Below are 23,340 nucleotides of genomic sequence, written 5' to 3'. Positions count from 1 at the left end.
CTCTTTCTGATGATTTCTAAAGCAAGTAAGTGCGTGCTTTACTAAACTTATCCCCTTAAGTTTTAATAAATATCAAAGAAGGTAAATCATAGGTTCTAGCTGGAACTCAGTTGTACATGTTCTTTTTTTTTGAATGATACATATTTTATGTGAAAGTATCATTCTGCACATTTCTTCATAATATTACTTTTGCATACCTCTCTGTAATATGTATTATATTGGAATGTTTATTTAAGTGATTAAGTTCTTGAAGGCAGACAGAATATACTTTTTATTTTTTTAATCTTTGGTGACTGGCATATGAAATGTTAGAACTGGGTTTAGTATATAATCTGACTATATGACATTTTATGGAAGCTTGGGAGAATCAGCCAGTGCTCCCATTTGAATTTTCAGATGAGGAAATGTATTCAGAAAAATTAAGTACCTGGCTGTCAGGGTTACAGAAGTTAAATGTGGCCTAAAATTCAGATTTTTTTTTTACTTATAATTTTTTTGTTTCATTTCAGGATGCACAAATATGTGCTTAGTTGCTAACACTGCTTTTTGCTTAATGTTTTAACAGTTTCATACAAGAGGAGAGAATTCAGGTATGTTGGACCATATTTTGATAGCAAATAATAGAAATATGTAAATAAACTATACATTCTTGTAAATAGAAACTATTCTTGTGGATTCTCATGGAACCTTTTTTCTTTTCTGGTTTTAGATTTGGTTCTTACTCTATTCCTTACCATGGTCTTGGCCTCATTTATTGATTGTCCAATGTTTAGGTAGTATGTTAGGTACTGTGGTGGTTTGAAGAGAGGTGTAAGGCATGGTCAAATTTTCTTTAGCCATTTACGATACAGTTTGGGGAGTGTCAGGCAGGCATTTGGCACATTGGGAAAAATATAACAAGCCATTGATACATGTTCCAGTAGCAAACCCTGTCATTTGATTATTTGAAATTTGAAGTGTGGGTCTTAGTAGGGAAGATCTTTGACAGCCAATAGATTGGTGACTTTAGGGATGAGAATGGTTGTGAAATCTTGGTTACAAAATGAAGGCAATGAAATGACAAAAATAAAAGCACAGAAAAACTAAGGCTAATTCTCTTCTTAGGAGATTAGTGTATCATGTTGTTAAGCATAGAAGGGCAATACTGTAGTTTTAGTCCAAGGAATTTAGATAACTAAGTGGATATTACAAAGCATTTATAATCTGGGGAGAAATAAAATGAAACAACAATAATGCCTAAGATTTTTCAGTTGGTGATATCTTTCAAGATGAATTTGAGATGAAGTCTACAGGCAGGAGAATCTCAGGTTATTGTCAGAGCTCAGGTATGCAATAGTAAGCACTGAATTAGATAGCTCACTGGGAATTAGTGGGAGAGAGGTTCACATAATTAGTGACTGTTAGAACTGGGGCGAGGGAATATTCATTGACATGACATGTTGGGTTGGCCAAAAACTTCATTTTGGTTTTTCCATAAAGTAGCAAACACATTTTTCATTTTCACCAATGACTTTATTGGTTTGTATATTTTGCGTATGTTGGCTGCCTCTCTCATGGTATAGTGTTGATTGTTCTGAATTAATGTTTTGATGTGATCACTATCAACTGGCATTATCCAGTGAGAAACCTCCAGTACAAAACTTCACAAACCACTTTTAACATGTTGGAGCAGTCACAACATCTTCTCCACACACACTGCACGAATCTTTTTTTTTTTTTGCGTTTTCAGTTATGTTTTTACCTTTCTTGAAATAATAAAGTGTATTGTGCCAAAAATGTTGTGTATTTTGTTCATATTCAATATTAAAATGGCTACACAAAAATTTACCAATTTTGATAAGTTTCTTTTTTTAAATGCATGCTGGTATGTCAGTTGTCACAATACAATCTAACAAAATTGTTTTGAATGAAATTAAAGACAAGTAAGTGCTACTAGAACCATCTTTCATAAAAAAACAAAGCAACTTTTGGCCAAACCAATATTTAACCAAGTTGATTACCATTGGTAAAACCAAAAGGTCAGTAGGAGACATACAGTTTGAACAGGAAGACATGTTTAAGGTGGAGATCATGGTGGTGGTGGTGGTGGTAGTGATTTTAGTTAAAGAGCCTTTGAATACGTTAGCTAGTAAAGAGACTACAGCTACTTGTACCTGATCTCTCTGGGTTACTATTTGAACTCTGTTTTGTCATTATTTACTGCTAGTGGTATCCTAAGAGTACTTTTGCTTATGAGAGGCTGTTCATTCAGTGCATGTCCTTGAGTACTTTGTGTGCAGTCACAAAGTTATTTCCTGTCACTAGGTAACATTTTGGAGTATTTACTGTGAAGGTAGGCGTTGAGCTAAGTTAGCCCTTTTGCATGGATTATTGTACTTGTTTTTCACAAAAGCTATACAAAGCAGGTAGTAGCATTTCCATTTTACAGATTCAGAAATGGAAATTTAGACAGATGTGTACTGAAGAATTTTGTTTTACTTGGTAATAAAGCCATGTGGCTCATGGATTGACTAGAACAGATGTAATTCAATAAAATTTTACAATTTTGACTTAGATTACTGAGATAGAGCATTTAATTAATCTAAAAAAATCATTTTATTATTTATTTATTTTTAGAGAGGGGGGAGGGAGGGAAACACAGATGTTGAGAGAGAAACATCCATTGGTTGCATCTCATACATGCCCCAACTGGAGACCGAACTCACAACCCAAGCATGTGCCCCGACCTGGTATTGAGCCAGCAACCTTTCACTTTGGGGGGGTGATGCCCAGCCAACTGAGCTCTGTTAACTAACATTTAATTAATTTTGTAAACCATATTTTTCAGTTAGAATCTGATCAGAGCTTACACAAAGATTCCTATTTTCATTTTCTCTTGTGTCCAATCTGTAAAATATGAAAAATATAGATAGAAATAAATCTTTCCCACATCAAACATATTTCTATTAAGCTATGGTATAATTGCCTAAAAGTTAGTAATCCAGGGTTGAAATTTTAAGACAAAAGCAGACTTAAAAAAAAAGACCGTAGCTGTGTAGGAGATAAGGTGTAGAAGAGAAAATTTGATCAGGCAGCTTTATAAGGAGATTTGAGTGATGGAAAAGTGAAGATCTATATGTATCCCGTTTGGTTTGGGACAGAGTGCATATTTCAGGAGAGAGAGTAGTGGAACTCCGTTTGCATTTACATCTGGCTTTTTGCTATTTACATTTTGTTACCCATATTAGATTGTATAGCCTTTCAAGACAAACTCAGTTTTGTTTGTATCCCTAAATAGAGATGCCTTGAGAGCCTTATACATAAAATTTACCTCCTTGAATCTTGAGTACGCAGGTACTTTGGGTGATATACAGGTCAATTTACCTGTCAACAGAGTGACAATTCAGGGGAACTTTTAACTCAAAAGTAAATTTCATTTTTCATATTTATGATTATTTTTGCTGAAAAATTTAAGCTGAGTGTAGTTTAAGAATAAGAAAACCTTGAATTTTTTATACTTTGTATTGATTGTGTTGGTGTAACATGGTAATTCGATTTGTATGTTTCTGTACATATATGTGTACTTATAGGGCATTGTGACTTTAATTGTATTTGCAATTGTTACTGTTTCTTGTATTTAGTAAAGTGTAATATTTATGCCTTGTCATGTATACAAAGTAATCGCAAAGTCCCTTTGTGTTAGGCATTATTTGTGTATTCTACTCATGTTCTTGGGTCAGTTGCAAATGCTGTTTGCTGAGAGCTGATATGATATGCTTTGTTCAGATTTATTTAACAACGTTTGAACATTCTCTGAAAAAGTATAGTAAAGAAAATTTCTTAGCTCTGTCTTAACCACAGTGAAAGACTGCTTTCAGAAAGTTTTTCAATAACCTATATCCATTGACACGAGAAAAGATGATCAGTAAGTGTGAGAGATATTAAATTTTTGCCCAGTATGAATGGTGGGAGGGTAGGATGTGTAACTTACAGTATGCATGTCATGCTTGTATACACATTGCTAATAGTTAGATTTCAGAGTAGACATGGTTCTTTATGGAAGTCTTCTCTAGAATAGACTTGCTTTTGTGAAATTACTACTAACATTGCTAAACAACAATAACAACAACAAAACAAATAGGTTATTGATCAGTTTCTTGCTCTATCATTTTACTTCTGATTACGAATCTCTGGAATTGTTCTGTAAGTTTTGGTTTTGGATTTTTATATTTACTTACAGAATTAAAAACAAAAAATAAGCTATAGAATAATGAGCCATGTGTAACCATCATTTTGTGTTTAATAGGTTATCATCTCATCACCTGTCTTGTTTCAATTCACCTTCCACTTCTCACTGCTTTATTCCTGTATATTGAAGATATGCCCACAATAGCCCTGCAAGGAAGATATCTCTACTTCTTTGTTGAATTGTTTGATTACAGTTGATATTCAATATTTTTATTAGTTTCAGATCTACAGCATACTGGTTAGATATTTATATAATTTACTAAGTGATTCCCCCCAATAGGGTAGTACCCACGTACACTGTACATCGTTATACAATTTTATTTACTGTATTCCCTGTGCTTTACTTTACATACTTGTTGTAACTACCGATTTTGTACTTCTTAATCTGTGTCCCTTTTTCACCCAGTTCTCCAATCCTCTCTGCCATCTGGCAACCATCAATTTGTTCTCTATATCTGACAGTCTGCTTCTGTTTTGTTTATGTTATTTAGATTTCATGTATGAGTGAAATCATATTGTATTTGTCTTTCTGACTTATTTCACTTAACATATAGAACTCTAAGTTCTTCCATGTTGTTGCAAATTTTAAGATTTCATTTTTTATGGTCAAATAATAATTCTGTTATACTTATGATTCATATCTTCTTTCATATCTTCTTTATATGTCTATTGATGGGCCTTATCTCTACTTTTTAGATGAGAAAATGGAATCTTAGTATAAGTGACTTTTCTCAAATCATTCAGCTTATAAATGGCAAAATAGGAATTTATATCAGTTCTGTTAAGATCTTTTATAAAAATCAGTTGTTTTTCTTTCACTTTATTTCAGCTTATAACCAGCAAGATGGTATATTCTGGCAGCAGCTAATTGTTTTACTAGACTATTTTTACTGTTTTGGTATTTTTCTCTGCATTCTATTTACATATTTGTGATCACATTGTGTGTACTGTTTTTACTTAACATGATAAATGAACCTTACTGAAAATTATTCCATATTCTGTTTTGCCATATGAATGGATGAATGACTAGCCAAGTAATTGACAAAGTAGTAAAGGATCTTGTTACATACTTTAACTGTATGTAAATTATTCGCTTAAGATTAAGCATGTTTATAAAACTTTTGCTTATCTATCCCTTGCATACCAATTGCTTACTAGGAAGTATAGTGGATTGCCACCTGTATTATATGAATATTGAATGTGATTATTAAAATCACGGTAAAATTTTTATAATGCCTTATTATGATAATTTGCAAACATACAAAAGTAGTAGTGGCGCTAATCTATCCATCCTATGTGTTTTAATAGTTACCAGTATTTTTTGATCTTATCTATCCTGCCCAACTAAGCCTTCCTCCCCTTCTTTCTTCATCTGTTTTGTTGTACTATTTTAAAATATGTCAAATATGATTTTATACATTAATCTTCAGAATTCATTATTTCATAATTAAAATACCATTATTATGTAATAAAAAGGAATAATTCTTCAGTAAATCTAATATTTAGTTCATATTTAGATTTCCATATATATTTCAGAAATGTCTTTTTACAGAAGTTGGTTTGATTCAGAAGTCAAACAGGTCCACACATTATATTTATTATGCCTCTTCTCCTTTAATAGTCAGAATTCTTCCTTCCTTTTATTTCCAAAGTCATTTATTAAGGAAACTAGGTAGTTCTGTAGAATGCTCATTTCTGAATTTATCTGATTTTGTTTTCTTACATTGTTTATGCTTTTTCTCTGTAGCCTATATTACTTATATATTGGTAACTGTAGGTAGATGTAGATTTAGGTTCAATTTTTTTGTGAGAAAGTGGGCAAGAATAGTCTATATATGGACTCTGTACTTTAGTTGAAACACAGATACTTTTGACAATAGCAGAGTGACCAATTATCAATATATTCATGTTTGTTAGCTTCATTTATCTGTGAAATTTCTTCAAACTATTTAACATCTGTTGATGTCTAGATCCAATATTTCATTGCACAGTGGTCTTCTATATTTAGTCTATAGTATTTATTAGCTGTAGTTTTTCTATAAAAAAGGACATTCCTTCATCAAATATTGGTACAGTTCGTGTAGGAAAGAAAGGATAAGTGGGGGTTGATTGTGGGGGTTTATTTTTTTAAGATTTTATTTTTTAAATTTATTTTTAGAGAGATAAAGAAGGAGAGAAAGATCAGTGTGTGGTTGCCTCTTGCACAGCCCCTACTGAGGACCTGGCCAGCAACCCAGGCAAGTGCCCTGACTGGGAATTGAACCAGCGACCCTTTGATTTGCAGGCCAGCACTCAACCACTGTGCCATACCCACCAGGGCAGTGCTTAATTGTTTTTATTTTTAGATTTTACAATAGGTTGCTGTCCTAGCTCCCCCTAGAGGGTTCCCTCCTTTTTTGTATCATTATGAATATACTCATTTTATGGATTTTATACTATTTAATTATTTGTAACCATTCTTTTAATGCTCAAGCTGTCCCATTTAGTCCCTTCAAGTTGATTTCTTTGCCCTTTTAACATGGTCTCATTAATCCTTGATATTTTTTTTGCTTTATGGCACATTACGATGTTCCAGGCTTATGTGACTGCTACATTTTCTACTTTAGACCTTTGGACTCAGCCATTTCTCCAGAGGTTCCTTTTAGAAACCACATGAGTATGCTGTGATTTTAGTCAACTCTAGAGTTAGTGGAACAGTTCTCACAGGACTGCTCTCACTTTGAATACCAGCCACCAATTTGGTGGTACCCAGGGCTGTCCTCACTTCAGGTTACTTGACCACAAATTTAGAGGTCACAACCATCTTCATGTTCAAGAATTCACTAGAATAGCTAAAAAAACTTAGAAAAGTGCTATACTTAGGATTGCAACTTTATTATAGTGAAAGGATATAAATTAAAATTAAAAGCAGTCAAAGGGGAATATGCATAGAGTGGCATTTGGAAAGATTCCAAATGCTTAACTTCTGGTTGTTTTTTCCCAAAGAATCAGACAGTATTACCTCCTGTTGGCGAGTACGTGTGACAGTACACTGAGTATTGCTACCTAAGGCAGCTTACCTGTGTCTTTAGTATCCAGAGATAATACTGGGGCTCCATCCTTATAGCTCACCTTTATAGTCTCTAGCTGTTCTTGGAGGTCGACTTAATGTCTTTAGTGTCCATTTCCTTTGGAGCTCAGAATTGATACTATGTCTTGTCCCAAGATCCCACTATAAATCATGTTATTACAACCCTCAGACGGAGACATTTCTATCAGGTAGGACATTCCAGATGCCTAAAGTTACCTCGCATACCAAGGTGCAAAGGCCAGATTGGGTAAGGCGGATTCATTATTGCACAGGTTTCTATAGGCACTTAGGCACTTACTGCTCTAGGAGTGTCACTGCTTCTTTTCCAATGGGGCTATGGAATATATATTATATGGAAGGAGAAAACTGTCTTGTTCATACTGATATCTCTAAAATATATATTTTAAACTCTTTTTAAAAGATTTTATTAATTTACTTTTAGAGAGAGGGAAAAGGAGGGAGTTATGTCAGTGTGGGAGAGATACATTGATCAGTTGCCTCTCACATGTCTCAACTGGGGACCTTGCCTACAATCCAGGTGTATGTCCTGACTGGGAATTGAACTGGTAACCTTTTGGTTCCCAGGCCAGTGCTCAATTCACTGAGCCACACCAGTCAGGGCTAAAATATATTTTTATAAATTTATGTGTTTTACCTCTTTTCTCTTTAGGTTGAAAAATCTTAGAATCTTAGGTTAACATCTTGCTTGACTGACAGGTGAAAAATAATGTCTTTTTTAGAATTGTTTTCTTTGATTTCTGAAAGGTTTCACATTTGTTACCATTTGAATTACTCATACATTTAGTATATTGTGAATCTTGGTGATTAATTAGTTAATTTTTGCCTGTTCATAGGAACTCACTTTTTCAAAAAGGCCAGTAACCCGTCCTTAATCACTACTATAGCACTGTGTCCACTTACTAGTTCAGGAGAGAAAGTAACATCACATCTTTTGATGTTAAAATGAAATGATGGGGCAGGTGATAGAAAGATCCATTCATTTTCGATTTCCTGCTCTTTCCTTTTTTCCAGAAGTCAAGAACAATTAATTTGTGATCCTTCCAGAGTCTTGTTTGTTAGAAAGAAAGTTGGGAAATTGGACCTGTCTCCCTGGGGGGCTTCCTGTCTGCTGCTGTTGCTTTTCTTTCTTTCCATAGTATTCCTGTTGCAAAGAACCTGTGTTCACCAAGGGGCTTAATCCTTGATTACTAAATGTCTGGTGGTAACTGAGTATGTACAATTCTTACTAAATTGGCAGTGGTTGCTCAGCTTTAGAGCAGAAGCTGGCAAACATTCTTTATAGAGGACTAGATAGCTAAGTATTTAGGCATGGCTGGTTAAAATCAAGGCTATGTAGGTACTTTGAAAACTTTTGCCTTGCATGATTCCATTTGTCTGGAATGGGCCTTCCAGAGTGGTGGGCATTCTTTGTGCTCAGTCACCATCAGCTTGATGGCAACTGAACCCGAGGAAACACCTGAGAGGTATGGACCTGGCAGCCTGGGGGTGGAGGCCAATGCAGTAAGTTTTACTTCCTGCTCAGCTACTCCCAGATTCTGAGTTGCCCTTTTCTTCTTCCCAGATGTCTGGTAGGAGTCCAGGTGATCTGCTGGAACTTTCACTCCAGGGCTGAGATTCTATTTCTTGCTGCCAACAGTAGCAGCAGAGTCCCTAATGTGTAGGTACCCTTCATTGTGTATTCCAAGTAGAGAAAAGCAACCCTGGGAGTGGGTGGGCTTCTGTGATACCAACACTTGTCCCTTGGAACAGTCCCCACATAGCCAGTAGGCTCCAGAGTTAAGGAGGCTTTATCAGTGTTTCACACTGAGCCATATTCTTGTTAACTACTATAGGTAACATTTCTTTAGCTGTGAAGTTTTCAGAGAACCTTAGAGTGTGAAGATGACTCAGGGTATGGAAAAATTTCCAGCCTTTGTAACAGGCTAGGAATCATTTATGGATGCACGGAATCTTGTTCTTCTAGACCTCAGCATATGCTAGGTTCTGAATGGTGACTTTCCCTTCATTTGAAAAACTTGCTATGGAAGGTCCAGAATGGTGGCAGCTTAGGAGGAGGCTTAACTTGCCCCCCTCCCCTGCCCATGAGTTAAACTCAAGTACTCAGTATACACATATATGGAGTACAGTTACTCCTGCAAGACAACTGAGGGCTGAATGAACAGCATCTGTGCAATAAACAAGAAAGAAACCAAACAGAGAAACCTGGGAAGCTGAGGGGTCCCTCTGAGAGCTGTGGGAAGACTCTGGGCTGGAGGAATCAGTAAGTGCCATTGTTTAGGAGACCCTTCCACTTCCATAGGGTGTGTGGGAGCTCTCTTCAGGCCAGTGCCCCCAAGTGTCCTAAATGCCTGCTGGGCTCCAACTGGCTTATCGAAACTACTTGGTACGTAAAACCTCAAACAGAGGTCCTACAGCAGAGCACTTTTGTATAACAAATAAGTGAGACTATGTAGAGAAATATGGAGAGGTGAGGGAATTCTCCAGGGTGGAAGGTGCTGATGACCATCATTATTTATATCCTTCTCCAGCTTCATGGTGATGTTCTGTCCAGGTGCTCTGGTCTGTGAAGTTGCTGCAGCTTGTTCCTGGACATATTGCCCTCTATTTTGACCCCATGAAAGAGAGCAGGCAGGATCAACAGGGTATTACTACATGTACATGGCCTCCATACCTGGAGCTACTCTGCTTCGGTAGCGCCTTAGGCACCTGCTTGGTTCCTACTGGCCTGTCAGAATCACCTGGCACACACAACCTATACAGAGGCTGCTTCTACATAAGAATACATTTCAAGTCTGGGAGAGAAAGCTATTTTGTCTAACTCATATAACAAACACAGTCAAACAGAATGAAAAGACAGAAGACTCTTTCTCAAATGAAAGAACAAGAAAAATCTCCTGAGCCCTGGCTGGTGTAACTCAGTTGATTGAGTGCTGGCCTGTGAACCAAATGGTTGCCAGTTTGATTACCAGTCAGGGCACATGCCTGGATTGTGGGCCTGGTCCCAGTTAGGGGAGCATGAGAGGCAACCACAGATTGCAGTTTTTCTCCCTTTCTCCCTTCCTTCCCTTCTCTCTGAAATACATAAATAAAATCTTTAAAAAAGAAAAAAATCTTCTGAAAAAAAACCCTAAAGAAATGAGATAAGTAGTTTGCCAGATTAAGAATTCAAAGGAGCAGTCATAGGATGCTCACCAAACTTGAGATGGAATAGAGGAACTTTGGGAATACTTCAACAGACAGTTAGAAAGTGTAATAAGGAACTAAGCACACCTAAAGAACATAGTAATTGAACTGAAAAACACATTAGAAGGAATCAACATCAAATTTGCTAATTCAGGAGAATGGATCAGTGACCTGGAAGACAGACCAGTGGAAATCAATAAGAATAGTAGACAGAATTCTTAAAAAATGATAGTTTAAGGGACATTTGGGATAATGTCAAGTGCTGAAACAGTCACAGTGTAGAAGTCCCAAAAGGAGAAGGAAGGGAAGAGAGGAACAGAAGCTTTATTAAAGAAATAATGGCTGGAAAGTTTCTTAACCTGGGAAAAGAAACAGATGTCCAAGTCCCAGAATCATGGGGAATTCCAATTACGAGGAACCCAAATAGACCCACACCTTGACATATTGTATTTAAAATGACAATGGTTAAAGCTAAAGAGATTATCTTGAAAAGGAGAAAAGGAAAAAAAGAATGAATTACTTGCAAAGAAAACCCCGTAAGACTATCAGTTGATTTCTCAGAAGGGAGTGGCAAGACAAGTTTAAAGTGCCGAAAGAAAGGAACTTCCAATTTAGAATAATCCAGTAAGATTATCATTCACAATTGAAGGTGTAATGAATTTGCTGGGGTGGAGTCGGGGAGACTTTCATTCATTAAACCAGCTTCACAAGAAATGTTAAAGGGTCTTCTTTAAGCAGAAAAGGAAAGGCCATAACCAGAATAAAAATATGACAAAGGAAAATGCCTCACAGGTAAAGCCAAATATTTAATGAATACAAGGAATCAGAAATTTAAGAATCTACTACAAAGGTAAAAAAAATAAACCCTGTAGTAAATATCATATCAAATTACAATAAGTATTTAGGAGATACATAACACAAGATCTAAAACATGACAATAACATAAAACGTGGAGAAAGGAATCAAAATGTAGACCTTATGGAATATATTCAACCTTAAACGCCTTCACCTTATTTAAATTGACTGCTATAGATATAAAATGATAGGTATAAACCTCATGTTAACCACAAAATAAAAAGCTACAAAGATATACGAAGAATAAAGAGAAAGTAGCCCAAACAAAACAATAAAGAAAACTAGCAAACCAAAAGCAAGAGGTTGAGAAGGAGAAAGGAACAGAGAACTATAAAAACAATGGAAAAACAGTGGGCAAAATGGCAGTAAGTATCAATAGTTACTTTAAATGTAAATGGATTAAATACTCTAATAAAGAGATGAGATAGCAAATGGATTTTAAAAAAACACGATTCATCTATAAGCATCTTGCAAGAGACAACACTTCAAGTTAAGAGATGGGAGGTAGAGAGATAGAAAGGTATTCCAGGTAAAAAGAAATGAAAATAAAGCTGGGGTAGCAATATTTATTACCAGACAAATAGACTTTAAAACAAAATAAATGTAAAATGTAAAAAAAAAAAAGGACATTAAATTGTTATAAAGGAGTCAATTCAAGAAGAGGTTAACAATTGTAAATATCTATGCACAAAATATCTACTTAAATATCTATGTCCTGGTCCACAGGCCCAGGCTCAATCCACTGAGCTACACCAGCCAGGGCTCTGAATATCTATGTCCTTTATGTTGGACATAAAGGTGCTTTTGATGAACATAAAGGGAAATCCAAAGTAATATATTAATAGTAGGGGATTTTAATACCTTTCTCACATCAATGGATAGATCATTTCAATAGAACCTTAATACAGAAATAATGGCCTTAAATGTCACATTAAACCAGACTGATTTAATAAAAATTTATAGAACATTTATTTCATCCCAAAACTGCGGAAAACACCTCTTTTTTCAAGTGCACAGGAAACATTCTCCAGGACAGATCACATATTAGATCACAAGATAAGCCTCAATAAATTGAAGAATAGTGAAGTCATGTCAAGCATGTTTTCCAACCACTATGGCATGAAATAGAAATCAACTGCCAAAAGCAAATACATGCAGACTAAACAAACTACCTTGGAACCAATCAAAATGAAAACACAACTTTTCAAAATTTATGGGATGCAGCAAAAGTGGTTTGAGATTATAGCTATACAGGCCTACCTCAAGAAACAAGAAAAATCCTAAATAAAAAACAATCTCCACCTAAAGGAACTACAGAAAAGAAAACAAAAAATAAACAGAAGGAAAAATAGTTAAGAATGGAAATAAATGGAATAGAAATCAAAGAAAACAGTAGAAAAGACCAATATGACTAAGAGCTAATTCTTTGAAAAGCTGAACAAAATGGACAGACCATTAGCCAAACTCATTAAGAGAGGGCCCATATAAATAATTGACAATGAAAATCATAACTAACACCACAGAAATGCAAATAATCATAAAAGAATACTAAGAACAATTTTATGCCAACAAATTCAGCAATCTGGAAGAAAAGGATACATTTCCAGAACTATATCCCTTTCCATGACTGAATCAGGAAGAAATAGGATATCTAAACAAAGCAGTTACTGGTGATTGGAGCACTACTTAAAAAACTACCCAGGACCAGATGGTTTCACAGGTGAATTCTACCAAGCATTCAAAGAACTAATAATACCTGTCCTTTTAAAACTATTTCAAAACAATCGAAGAGGAAGGAACACTTCCAAACTCATTCTACAAAGCTAGCACTACCCTGATACTAAAGCCAGACAAAGATAATTACAAAACAAAAGTAAGTTACAGGCCAATATCCTGATAAACATAGAAGCAGCAATTCTCAGCAAAATACTAGAAAACTGCATTCAGCAGAACCTAAAAGGATTACACACCCTATCCAAGTTGGATTCATTCAGGGAATGCAAGGATGGTTCAACATCTGCAAATTAATCCACATGATGCATCACATTAACGAAATAAAGGACAAAAATTACAGATTATCCCAAAAGATACAGAAAAAGCATTTGACAAAATTTAATATCCTTTTATGATAAAAACTCAACAAAGTGTGTATAGGAGGAACATAGCTCAACATAATAAAAGCTGTATATGACGGATCCACAGCTAATGTCACTGACTGGTGATGAGCTGAAAGCTTTTCTGATACAATCAGGAACAAGACAAGGATACCCACTATCACTTTTATTTAACATATTGGTAATCCTAGCTACCGCAGTGAAACAAAAAGGGAAATAAAAGTAATCCACATCAGAAAGGAAGAAATAAAAACTGCCAGTATTTGCGGATGATATGGTACTATGTATGGGAAACCCTAAGGATTTCACCAAACAATTAGAACTAATCAGTGCATTGGTAAAATTACAGGATACAGAATCAACATTTAGAAATCCATTGTGTTTCTATATACCAGTTAATGAACATATCAGGAGGAGAAATTAAGAAAACAGTCCCATTTACAATTGCATCAAAATGCATAAAATACCTAAGAATAAATGTAACCAAAGAAGTGAAAGACCTCTACTTTAAAAAGTGTAGGACATTGAAGAACACAAGTAAATGAAAGCATGTACCCTGCTAATGATTTGGAAGGATTAATATTAAATTGTTCAACTACCTAAAGCAATGAAGAGATTCAGTGCATTGCCTATTAAAAATCAAAGGCATTTTTCTCAGAATTAGAACAACTAGTCATAAAATTTATATGGAACCACAAAAAACCCTGAATAACCAAAGAAATTTTGAGAAAAGACAAAGTGGGAGGTATTATGCTTTCTGATAACAAAGTACTATATAATAAAGCTACAATAATCGTAACACTATAGTACTGGTATAAAAACAGCTGTTGATCAATGGAATAGAATAGAAAGACCAGAAAAAAGTTATATGGTAAATTAACCTATGACAAAGGAATCCAGCATATGCAATATGGTAAGGATAGTCTCTCATCAGTAAGTGTTGCTGAGAAAACTGGACTGACACATGCAAAAAAAAAGAAAGATGAAGAAATTGGACCAATATCTTAATACGATATACAAAAATAAATTCAAATATATTACAAATAAACTCAATTGGATAAAAGACTTAAATGTCAAACCTGAAACCATAAAACTCCCAGGATAGAACAGGGGAAACTCTGACATCGCTCTTAGCTGTATCTTTTTAGCTACATGTTTTCTGGCAAGGACAACAAAAAAATGGGACTATGTCAAACTAAAAAGCTTATGCACTGCAAAGGAAACCATCAACAAAACAAAAACACAACCTACTGTGTGGGAGAAGATACTAATGATATATCTGATGAGGGGTTAATATACAAAATATACAATATGAGGAGCTCATACAACTTAACACATACAGAAAAATTCATTTAAAAATGGACATTCTCCAAAGAGGACATATAGGTGACCAACAAACATGAAAAGATGCTCATCATCATCATCATCATCAGGAATGCCACGAGGAGTTATCACCTCACACCTATAAGAATGGCTGTTGTCAGTAAATCAACAAGTTGCACATGCTGGCAAGGATGCAGAGAAAAGGGAACCATTGTACAGTTAGTGGGAATGTAAATTATTGCAGCCACCATGAAAATAGTATGGAGATTCCTCAAACAATTAAAAATAGAGCTGTTATATGATCTGTCAGTTTCTCCTCTGGACGTCTATTCAAAAAACCAAAGACACTCACTAGAAAAGATATATGTGCTCCTTAGGTTCATTGCAGCATTAGTAGTAATAGCCAAGATACAGCAACAGCCTCGATGTTTATCAACCGATGAACTGATCATGAAGATGTAGAGAGTGTGTGTGTGTATACTGGGGCTGACAAAAGTAGGTTTGCAATGTTCTTCTGGAAATAACAAAGTAGTAGATAATACAAGAATGAACTCTTGTTTTGCATACTCAAGTGTTAACCTACTTTTGTCCCTCCATACACATAAATATAATAGAATATTATTTAGCAATAAAAAAGAATGAAATGTCATTTGTGACGTGAATGAACCCTAGAGTATATTATGCTAAGTGAAATAAGTCAGAGAAAGACAAATACTACATAATATTGCTTATATGTAGACTCTAAAAAACAAATGAGTAAGTAAAACAAAATATAAACAAACACATAAATATGGAGAGTAAGCTGGTTGTCACCAGAGGGAGGATATTGGGGAATGGGAATAAAAAAATACTGATGAGATAAAAGAAAAAAAAGGAATCACTTAAAAAAAAAAAAAAAAACCCTGAAGAGCAGTGAGCATCAGCTCCTTTGAAGAGTATGGGAAGTTAGATAAGTAGGTAATGCTAGTTAGTAGTCATACTGAAGAGGAGGTCTGCATGCTCGTTTATCTAGATTCTTGTAGGTTTCTTTATAGAAAAAAAGAAAGTTACTGTTGATCCAGGGATAGGTTTTTCACTGCTATACCCACCCCACACCATTTCTTACATATCCAACTTTGTTTTATAATGCCTTTGACCTTGTTAAGAAAAAAAAAAAGAAAACCTTACCATGTCACATTTTATTAAAGAGTTCTGCCATCCCAACCCCCTTACTTAATCTCAGAACTGTTGTTGTATTTAGAAAAATAAAGACTTAAAAATGGTTATAGAAAGTGGTAAAATGTCAACTCATCAAAGGTGATTACATATGTTTTAGCAGTACAGTCATGTTTTTCTTTTTTTTTCCTAGGTCAAGCCGTGGATTTTAAGTTTGGTTGTACTGCTCTTTTGCAACGTCTGCAAAATAATTGAGCTTTTTTGGTGCCACAGTTTGGTCATTTGATCGATGGGCGTAAAACTAATCTTTCTCACAGAAGTAATTGTGAGGGCATCACGTAGTTGGAATAGTCTTTCGTTCATTAGGCCAACAACATTGTTATCTTTAAAGAATAAAGCAGAAATGTACAAGCATGTATTTTAGAATTGTTTTTAGAAGATAAATGCCTTTTTAAAAAGTATTCTTTCTGAAAGTAGATATGTTGTTTGTGTATAGACAAAAAATTTTCATGTTGCCAGAATATAAACTTCATGAGTGAATACAGTTTTTTCATACGGTTGTCTATTTTATTCCCAAAGCTAAGAAAATGCCCAGGACATACTAGATTCTCAAATGATATTTCTATTAAATATTATAAACTGACCTGGTTTTAAACCCCTAGAACTTATATTTACCAAGGTTTGGCCTCTGTAAGCAAGATGAGTACCTCTGAATGCTACTCTTCATCTGCAAAAGGAAACAGTGATGGGATGTATATCTTACATGTTATTAAAAATAAGTAAAGTAATGACTATTACACAACTGAGTATAATGACTGGTGTATAATGAATTACTCAAGTGTTAGTGATGATTATTTTATGTTCCATTTACTTCGGGCATGTGGAGTAAATACAAGTAACTGGTGGCTATAAAGTTATAAGCCTGACATTTACTCACAGACCACCATCACTAGTAGACCCATGGGGAAATGTTGACTGATCTTACTAATTAGATTTTCTCTATGCTATTCTAGGATAGTCCTTTAGTGGTAGCTTACAGTGAGGATGTAGAGAGTGAAAAATCAGATGGGGGCTTCTGGTTAAAGCTGCTTGTTTGATGGCCATAAATAATAGGTAATGGATGAAAACATGGGATGTCATTTCCTGGTAGGTCAATGATTCCATCCTGTCATTAACTTCACTTAGAAACTGTTACCCAGCTGGTGTAGCTCAGTGGATTGAGCACAGGCTTGCAAACCAAAAGGTCACTGGTTCGATTCCCAGTCTGGGCGCATGCGTGGGTTGCAGGCCAGGTCCCCACTAAAGAGTGCATGAGAGACAACCACACATTGATGTTTCTTTCCCTCTCTTTCTCCCTCCCTTCCTCTCTCTGTCTAAAATAAAGAAAGAAAGAAAGAAAGAAACCATTAGACCGAGAGCTAAAGGATGAATAGTATTAAGTATGCTTGGATAATAGAGCCAGAACCTTTAGAGCCAATGTAATCAAAACTATCATTGAAATTGTTTACATTGTTCATGAAATATAACACAAGTTAATTCTCAAATAAATTTTGTTCACTTGGCTTTTTTGTTAGCATTGTTAGTGATTGTGGTTTCTTAGGTTGAGCTGTTTCTATGGTGACTATCAGATTAAGAGATGGTGTTTATTTCAATGCACACAGTAGCCGCTACAACTTGTCAGAATTTCTTTCATTTACCATAAGTACTATGTAACAGAGGAATGGCACTGAGGCCGTCTTTTCTCTCCAATAATTTCTAAAGCCTCTGATGGATTGAGAGCATTATTGACCCAGATCATGAAAAGAAAAGAAAGATTGATGGACTGTCCAGAATGAAGAAGAATAAATAGATTTTACAACTAAATCTAATATATTATCCTGAATGGGATCCTGAATAGGGGGAACACTATAACATATTATTGGGGCAGTAATTTGCATGTGGACTGTGGATTACATAATAATACTGCATCAGTGTTAAATTTAATGATTTGATCAATGTACTGTAGTTATGTATGAGAAAATCCTGGCTGTTAGCAAACACATGAGACATCTGTCTACAAATCACTGTCAGATTGTCCAGTGGAAATATATATAGAGAGATGTATGGAGCTTGAAGTAGCTCAAATGATAAAGCAAATGGCTGAAGTTCAAACTCACTAATAATCAAAGACAGTGTTTAAATATAATTTAAATAATATTAGTGAGCATGTAAAAATAAGATAAAGTCAACTGGTTGACCATATATTGCCTGAGGAGCATAAATTGCTAAAGGAATCAATTCTATAGTCTTAATTCTAATATTTGAATGTTTTGACCCAGCAATTTTACTTAATAGGAACCTAGTTTATGGAAATAATCACAAGCATAAGAAAAATGTATATCTGTGAGATTAAAAAAACCAAACCCTGAGAATAGTAAGTATATAAATTGTGGTAAATTTACAAGTTGAAGTGATTTGTTGACATCAGTATTAATGCTTATAAAGTATTTGTAATACTGTGGAAACATTGCTATTGAGTAATTTAAGTCAGGATATACTAGGACATGCTCTGGTTTGAAGTACTCAAACTTTTAGTGACTTTTAACAATATTTTTTTCACTTTGCAGGGGTTTACAAGGGACCTTGCTTATTGTTACTCACCCAGGAACCTAGCTCTGTTACTTGCAGGCTATGAAAATCAGCTATATTTGTCACTTTAATCTGTTGGCTTCCTAACCACCTCTTTATTCATTAAAAAATGTGGTGCCATCTGTGGCCAGGTGGCGTAGGTGGTTGCAGTGTCATCTCATACACCAAAAGGTTGTGGGTTTGATTCCCAGTCAGGGCACATATCTAGGTTGTGGGTTAGATCTCTGGTCAGAAAGGTATGTGGAGGCAACCAGTCAGTGTTTCTCTCTCCCTTCCTCTCTCTCTAAAACCATTAAACATATCCTTGGATGAGGATTAAAAAAAGGATTTGGTGTTAATCTGTAGTATAATAGGAATATACATCTTATATGTTAGCTAGGTGGAACTTTAGTATCTGTTTAGTTGGGCCAAGTCATTGGGGTGTGTTTGTAAAGTATTTGAATTACCCATAAATGGTAACAGTGGGCTGATTGATGAGATGGAGCCTTATTGTCATGGAGATAATGATGTTAGAAAATCTAGGGCTCTTTCTTTGAGAACAACCTAAAGAAATTCTGTGGTAGATGTCAAGCATGTGACTTCTAAGCAGTTTTAACAAGAATGTAGAATAATATTTTACTAGTATAGAATTATTCATTTTTATTGAGAAAATATTTTAGAGCTAGTTCTAAGGAATGCATAGGCTTTGCTTTAAAGAAGTGTGCCATTCAGTACAAATGAGAAATATCAACAGAAACATCGAAATATATGCAAGCATAGAAAGACAGAGTACACAGCACAGCTAATGATACGATTGTGATTAAATCTGTGAAAGAAAATGTTGGGCTGGGAAGTAGGACAAGGGGGAAGGAGTATTTTAAGTAGGGAAAACAGCTCTGATGAGGGCTCAGAGACTTTAAACTGTTTGTTTTGTTCAAGGAGCTTAAGCGATTTCGTGTTTGGGAGTTGGAGGGAGGAAGAAAATAGTTAAGTTGTGGTGGAAAAGAAGAAGCCATACAGTTTTCACTGTCTTATTGGATGTTTTTGTACAGGTTTAAAGAAAGAAAAGGTATAATTGGACTGCCTGGGTTTGATAATGATGACATTATTTAAGTCCTTAATTCTTAGTTTTTATTTTATAAAAGAATAACGATGATATCTGCCCACCACGAAGATTCTTGAGGATCAAATGAAAAAATTCCACCTAATAAAACATTTAAGTATTTGTGTTAGAATTGGCTAGATATAAATATTTACTAATATATATCTTCTGAGGAAATGACAGAGCTAGTATAGCACTTGAGAGATTGGGTGAATGTAAATTCCATCAACAAATAAAAACAATTGAAAAATGAGTAGGTTATGAGGCAGGAAAAAATAAGGAACTCAGTTTTAGAAACAGTAATAATGAAATGCATATGGAAATTTGGAGTTTGAGATGGGTTGGATAAATAACTTAGGTCTGTGGAGAGATTTGGGCTAGGTTTGGGAATCAGCAGTGGTAGTTACTGTAGCCATCTGGGTAGGTGAGCAGGGATGGTTGAGATCCCACCTGAACATTGGAGTGTTGCCAAAGGAGGAAGAGCCCAAGAAGTGGGCCTACAGTTATTTATTGAATTCTTTTTCTTTTCTTAAATTTTATTTATTTATTTTTATAGAGAGAGGAAAGAAGAGGTGGGCAGAGAGAGAAAGAAACATCTTTTTGTTTATTTATGCATTCATTGGTTGGTTCTTATGCCTTGACCAGGGATTGAACTGGCAACCTTGGTTTATCAGTACAATGCTCTAACCAACTGAGCTACCCAGTTAGGGTTATTGAATTCTTATGAGCACTATACTAATACATTAACATTTTTTTTCTCGCTTAATTGTCATCGTATTCCTATCAAGTGGCATACTCTTGCTAAATAAGAAATTACCACAATTTTAGCTGTTTAAAACAACACAAATATATTGTTTTATAGTTCCTGGGCAGGGCTGGGCTGGTTCCTTTATTACTGTAGGGTCTCTTTCAAGACTGTAGTGAAGGTGTTGGCCAGGAAGGCTAGGGTCTTTAAGGCTTGACTGAGGAGTGATCTGCTTCCAAGCTCATGGTGGTTGTCAGATTCAGTACCTTGCAGGATTGAGGCCTTCACCTTTTTGTTGACTTTTGGCCAGAGACCAACTTCATTTTCTTGCCACGTGGGCCTCTCTGTATGGCAGATATTACTTCAAAGCTGGTGAGGGAGGAAGTCAGTTGGCAAGGTGGAAAGTATAATCTAGAAGTAGCCGTCATGTGGCATTTCATCACCTTTCCCATATTTCATTGATTAGAAGCAGATCATAGGCCTGCCCAAACCAAGGGCAATGGGAGTCAGTGTTTTACTACAGTATGGCTAATTGGAGGTGGAGGGGCTCTTTAAGGTACCATTTTTATTATTATTTTAGAAAAGAAGAAACTTAATTTTTTAAGTAACTTACTTGAGTAATGGGGCCAGATCAAACTCAAGCAGTCTGGCTCTACAACCTGGTCTCTTTTACCATTATATTTTAAGAAGGAATCAAAAATGGTAGGGTTTGGCAGTTTGGAGAGTTCTTTGGAGACTTTTGTTTGATGTCTTTTAATGGAGTGGTGTGGGCTGAAATCACATGCTTGGGGTTTCACTGAGTGCATGTAGGAAAGAGACAGAGTAGAGATTACTCTTTCAGTAGGTAATTTTAAAAAGAGAACAGTAATCACATATTATTGTCACATACAGAATTATTCTCTCTATAGTAATCCAGAATTTTTTCTTTTTCAGTTCACTGAGTTTAACCAGTTATGCCATTCAGTTGCCAATATCAAGCAAAGCAAACATAAGCCAGTTTTAATCTGCTTTTTTAAGAAAAGTGGTAGTTGTTCTCACAGTGCCTGACGGTAAGTAACAGTTCCTACCTTTACAGTAGAGTTTTCAGTAGATGTATACAGAGTCTAAGGCGTTTAAAATAATGATCTAGGAAGCATTAACTTTAAAACTTTTTTTTTGTTTTTTTCTCTTTTCCTGATAATTTTACTCTAAATGTCACGTGGAAAGAGTATAAAGATACCTACTAGTTTCTGGAAATTTATTTATTGTTGTCTTTTTACCACTTTCATTAATCTTAGTGATTTTGTTTATCTCAAGTTGTTAAAAATAAAATGCTAGATACTGAAATCTGTCTCTTTGTAGATGAGGAGATTTTATTTTATATATGGGGTTTGATATTGACAGGTAGTTAATGGCAGAGTTGTTTTAAATATTCTGATTTCCAGGCTCTCTCTGCTGTTCAGGAGGTGATGAAACTGTTAGGGATAGAGTTTCTTATATGGAGGGTTTCTAACTCAGAGTGGAGAGGGAATTCAGAGGCAGCTGAGTAGAAGGAAGTGGGACTAACTCATTTTTCCTAACTTGCTACTTCCTAGTGGCTACTTTTATTTGCTGTTCCGAAGTTTAACCTTAAGACTTTATTGTTAGAGGTAAAGAGTGGGGAAGAACTTTTCTTAGTTCTTAGTGAGTTAGAAAGATGTTTGACCAATTTTTTAAAATTTTTGTTTTTAGTTGTATTCTTAATGTAGAACAGTGTGACATGTACACAACTTTTTTAACCACTGGCCTCTCTCTTTAAATTATTTTTATTGTAAAACACTTATTGTAAAACACTTATGCTTTTTACTAGTTCAATTTGTTTATTTGTTTTTAAGCAACAAGTTTACTAAATTGTCTACTTAGACATCATAAACATAAAAACCTGTCGTCGTTGTTTTTGTTATTTAGTACAACTGTGCTGTGCCTTATGTGAGGGTATTTGTATGTGTTTTTAAGTTTGACCACTTGCCTTGTCTCTTTCTTTTAGTAACCATATCAGAGTGTGAGGTATAAGCCTACGGAATCCAGAGAAATCATGAAGTTATATGTATTTCTGGTTAACACTGGCACTACCCTAACATTTGACACTGAACTTACAGTGCAAACGTGAGCTGTATTTTATTTTTTTCTCACTAGCTTTGTATTTTGTGTATGCAAAAGTTAACGGGGGTGATTTGATTTTTGTGAAAAGTATTCCTTTGTTAATAAAAAGTAGTGATATAGCAAGTCTTACTACAGTATTTCATTCCAGTATATTGTTGTTCTTCTCTAAAATGCTGAAGTTAAAATTGTTGTTGAGCTTTATTCTGATGTATGACCACATTATTCACAGTAAACAAGTCATCCACAAACAGACATTCTGATTTCAAAGCAAAATTATCAACTAGAAGCTTTTATAGATGATTGCTATTCTGAGTTTCATAGGACACAGCTGAGGAGATTATTGCTAGATGTGCAAAGCGACATGTATCAATCACGTTTTTTGGTGATTTTTAAATTTTCTTGTGTGAATAAAGACAATTGTTTAATAGCCAAATTAGTGGGACTCACGTCTAATAATTCTCCAGCTTTGCAGGGATTTCAAATATTTGACTACTTACTGAATGCCCTCTTCCATTTGTAAAAAGTGGGGGTGGGCCTCAAGGAAGGAAAGATGTATTTTGACTCCAAACAGTAAGGAAATAGAAACAGCAAATACAGGGTCAGGCAAAAGTAGGTTTACAGTTGTGAGTACAGGAAACCCAGAGTTTATTTATGTATTGTTATTTATTAATTATTTTCCATAAGAACAACTGAAGACCTACTTTTTCTCCACTCTGTATTTCCAAATTTGCTTATATTTTTATGGTGGCAATAAGAGCAGAGACTTGATAGCAATATAGAATAAGTAAATCTGACTGTGAAAATATGATAAGTAATT

At 35.1% G+C, this 23,340-nt stretch overlaps 1 protein-coding gene across 4 annotated transcripts in view; it reads left to right on the top strand.

Moving 5' to 3' along the window:
* RB1CC1 (RB1 inducible coiled-coil 1) overlaps window positions 1-23,340 on the top strand; it is a 104,008-nt gene that overhangs the window by 7,639 nt on the left and 73,029 nt on the right. For 3 of the 4 annotated variants that reach the window (XM_037038661.1, XM_037038659.1, XM_037038664.1), the window contains exons 2-3: window positions 21,336-21,451; window positions 22,408-22,526. In XM_037038661.1, the coding sequence (XP_036894556.1) occupies window positions 22,456-22,526 (71 nt within the window). In that variant the 5' untranslated portion in view covers window positions 21,336-21,451; window positions 22,408-22,455. Of the gene's footprint in view, window positions 1-565; window positions 591-21,335; window positions 21,452-22,407; window positions 22,527-23,340 lie in introns of all 4 variants that reach the window. The other variant, XM_037038660.1, reaches the window with a different exon arrangement.

Source organism: Sturnira hondurensis, unplaced genomic scaffold (genome assembly GCF_014824575.4).
Source record: "Sturnira hondurensis isolate 20B ecotype Veracruz unplaced genomic scaffold, ASM1482457v3 Scaffold0024805, whole genome shotgun sequence".
In the NCBI taxonomy this organism is placed as follows: Eukaryota; Metazoa; Chordata; class Mammalia; order Chiroptera; family Phyllostomidae; genus Sturnira; species Sturnira hondurensis.
Note: the sequence above shows the minus strand (reverse complement) of the source record. Positions and strands in the feature narration are given on the sequence as shown.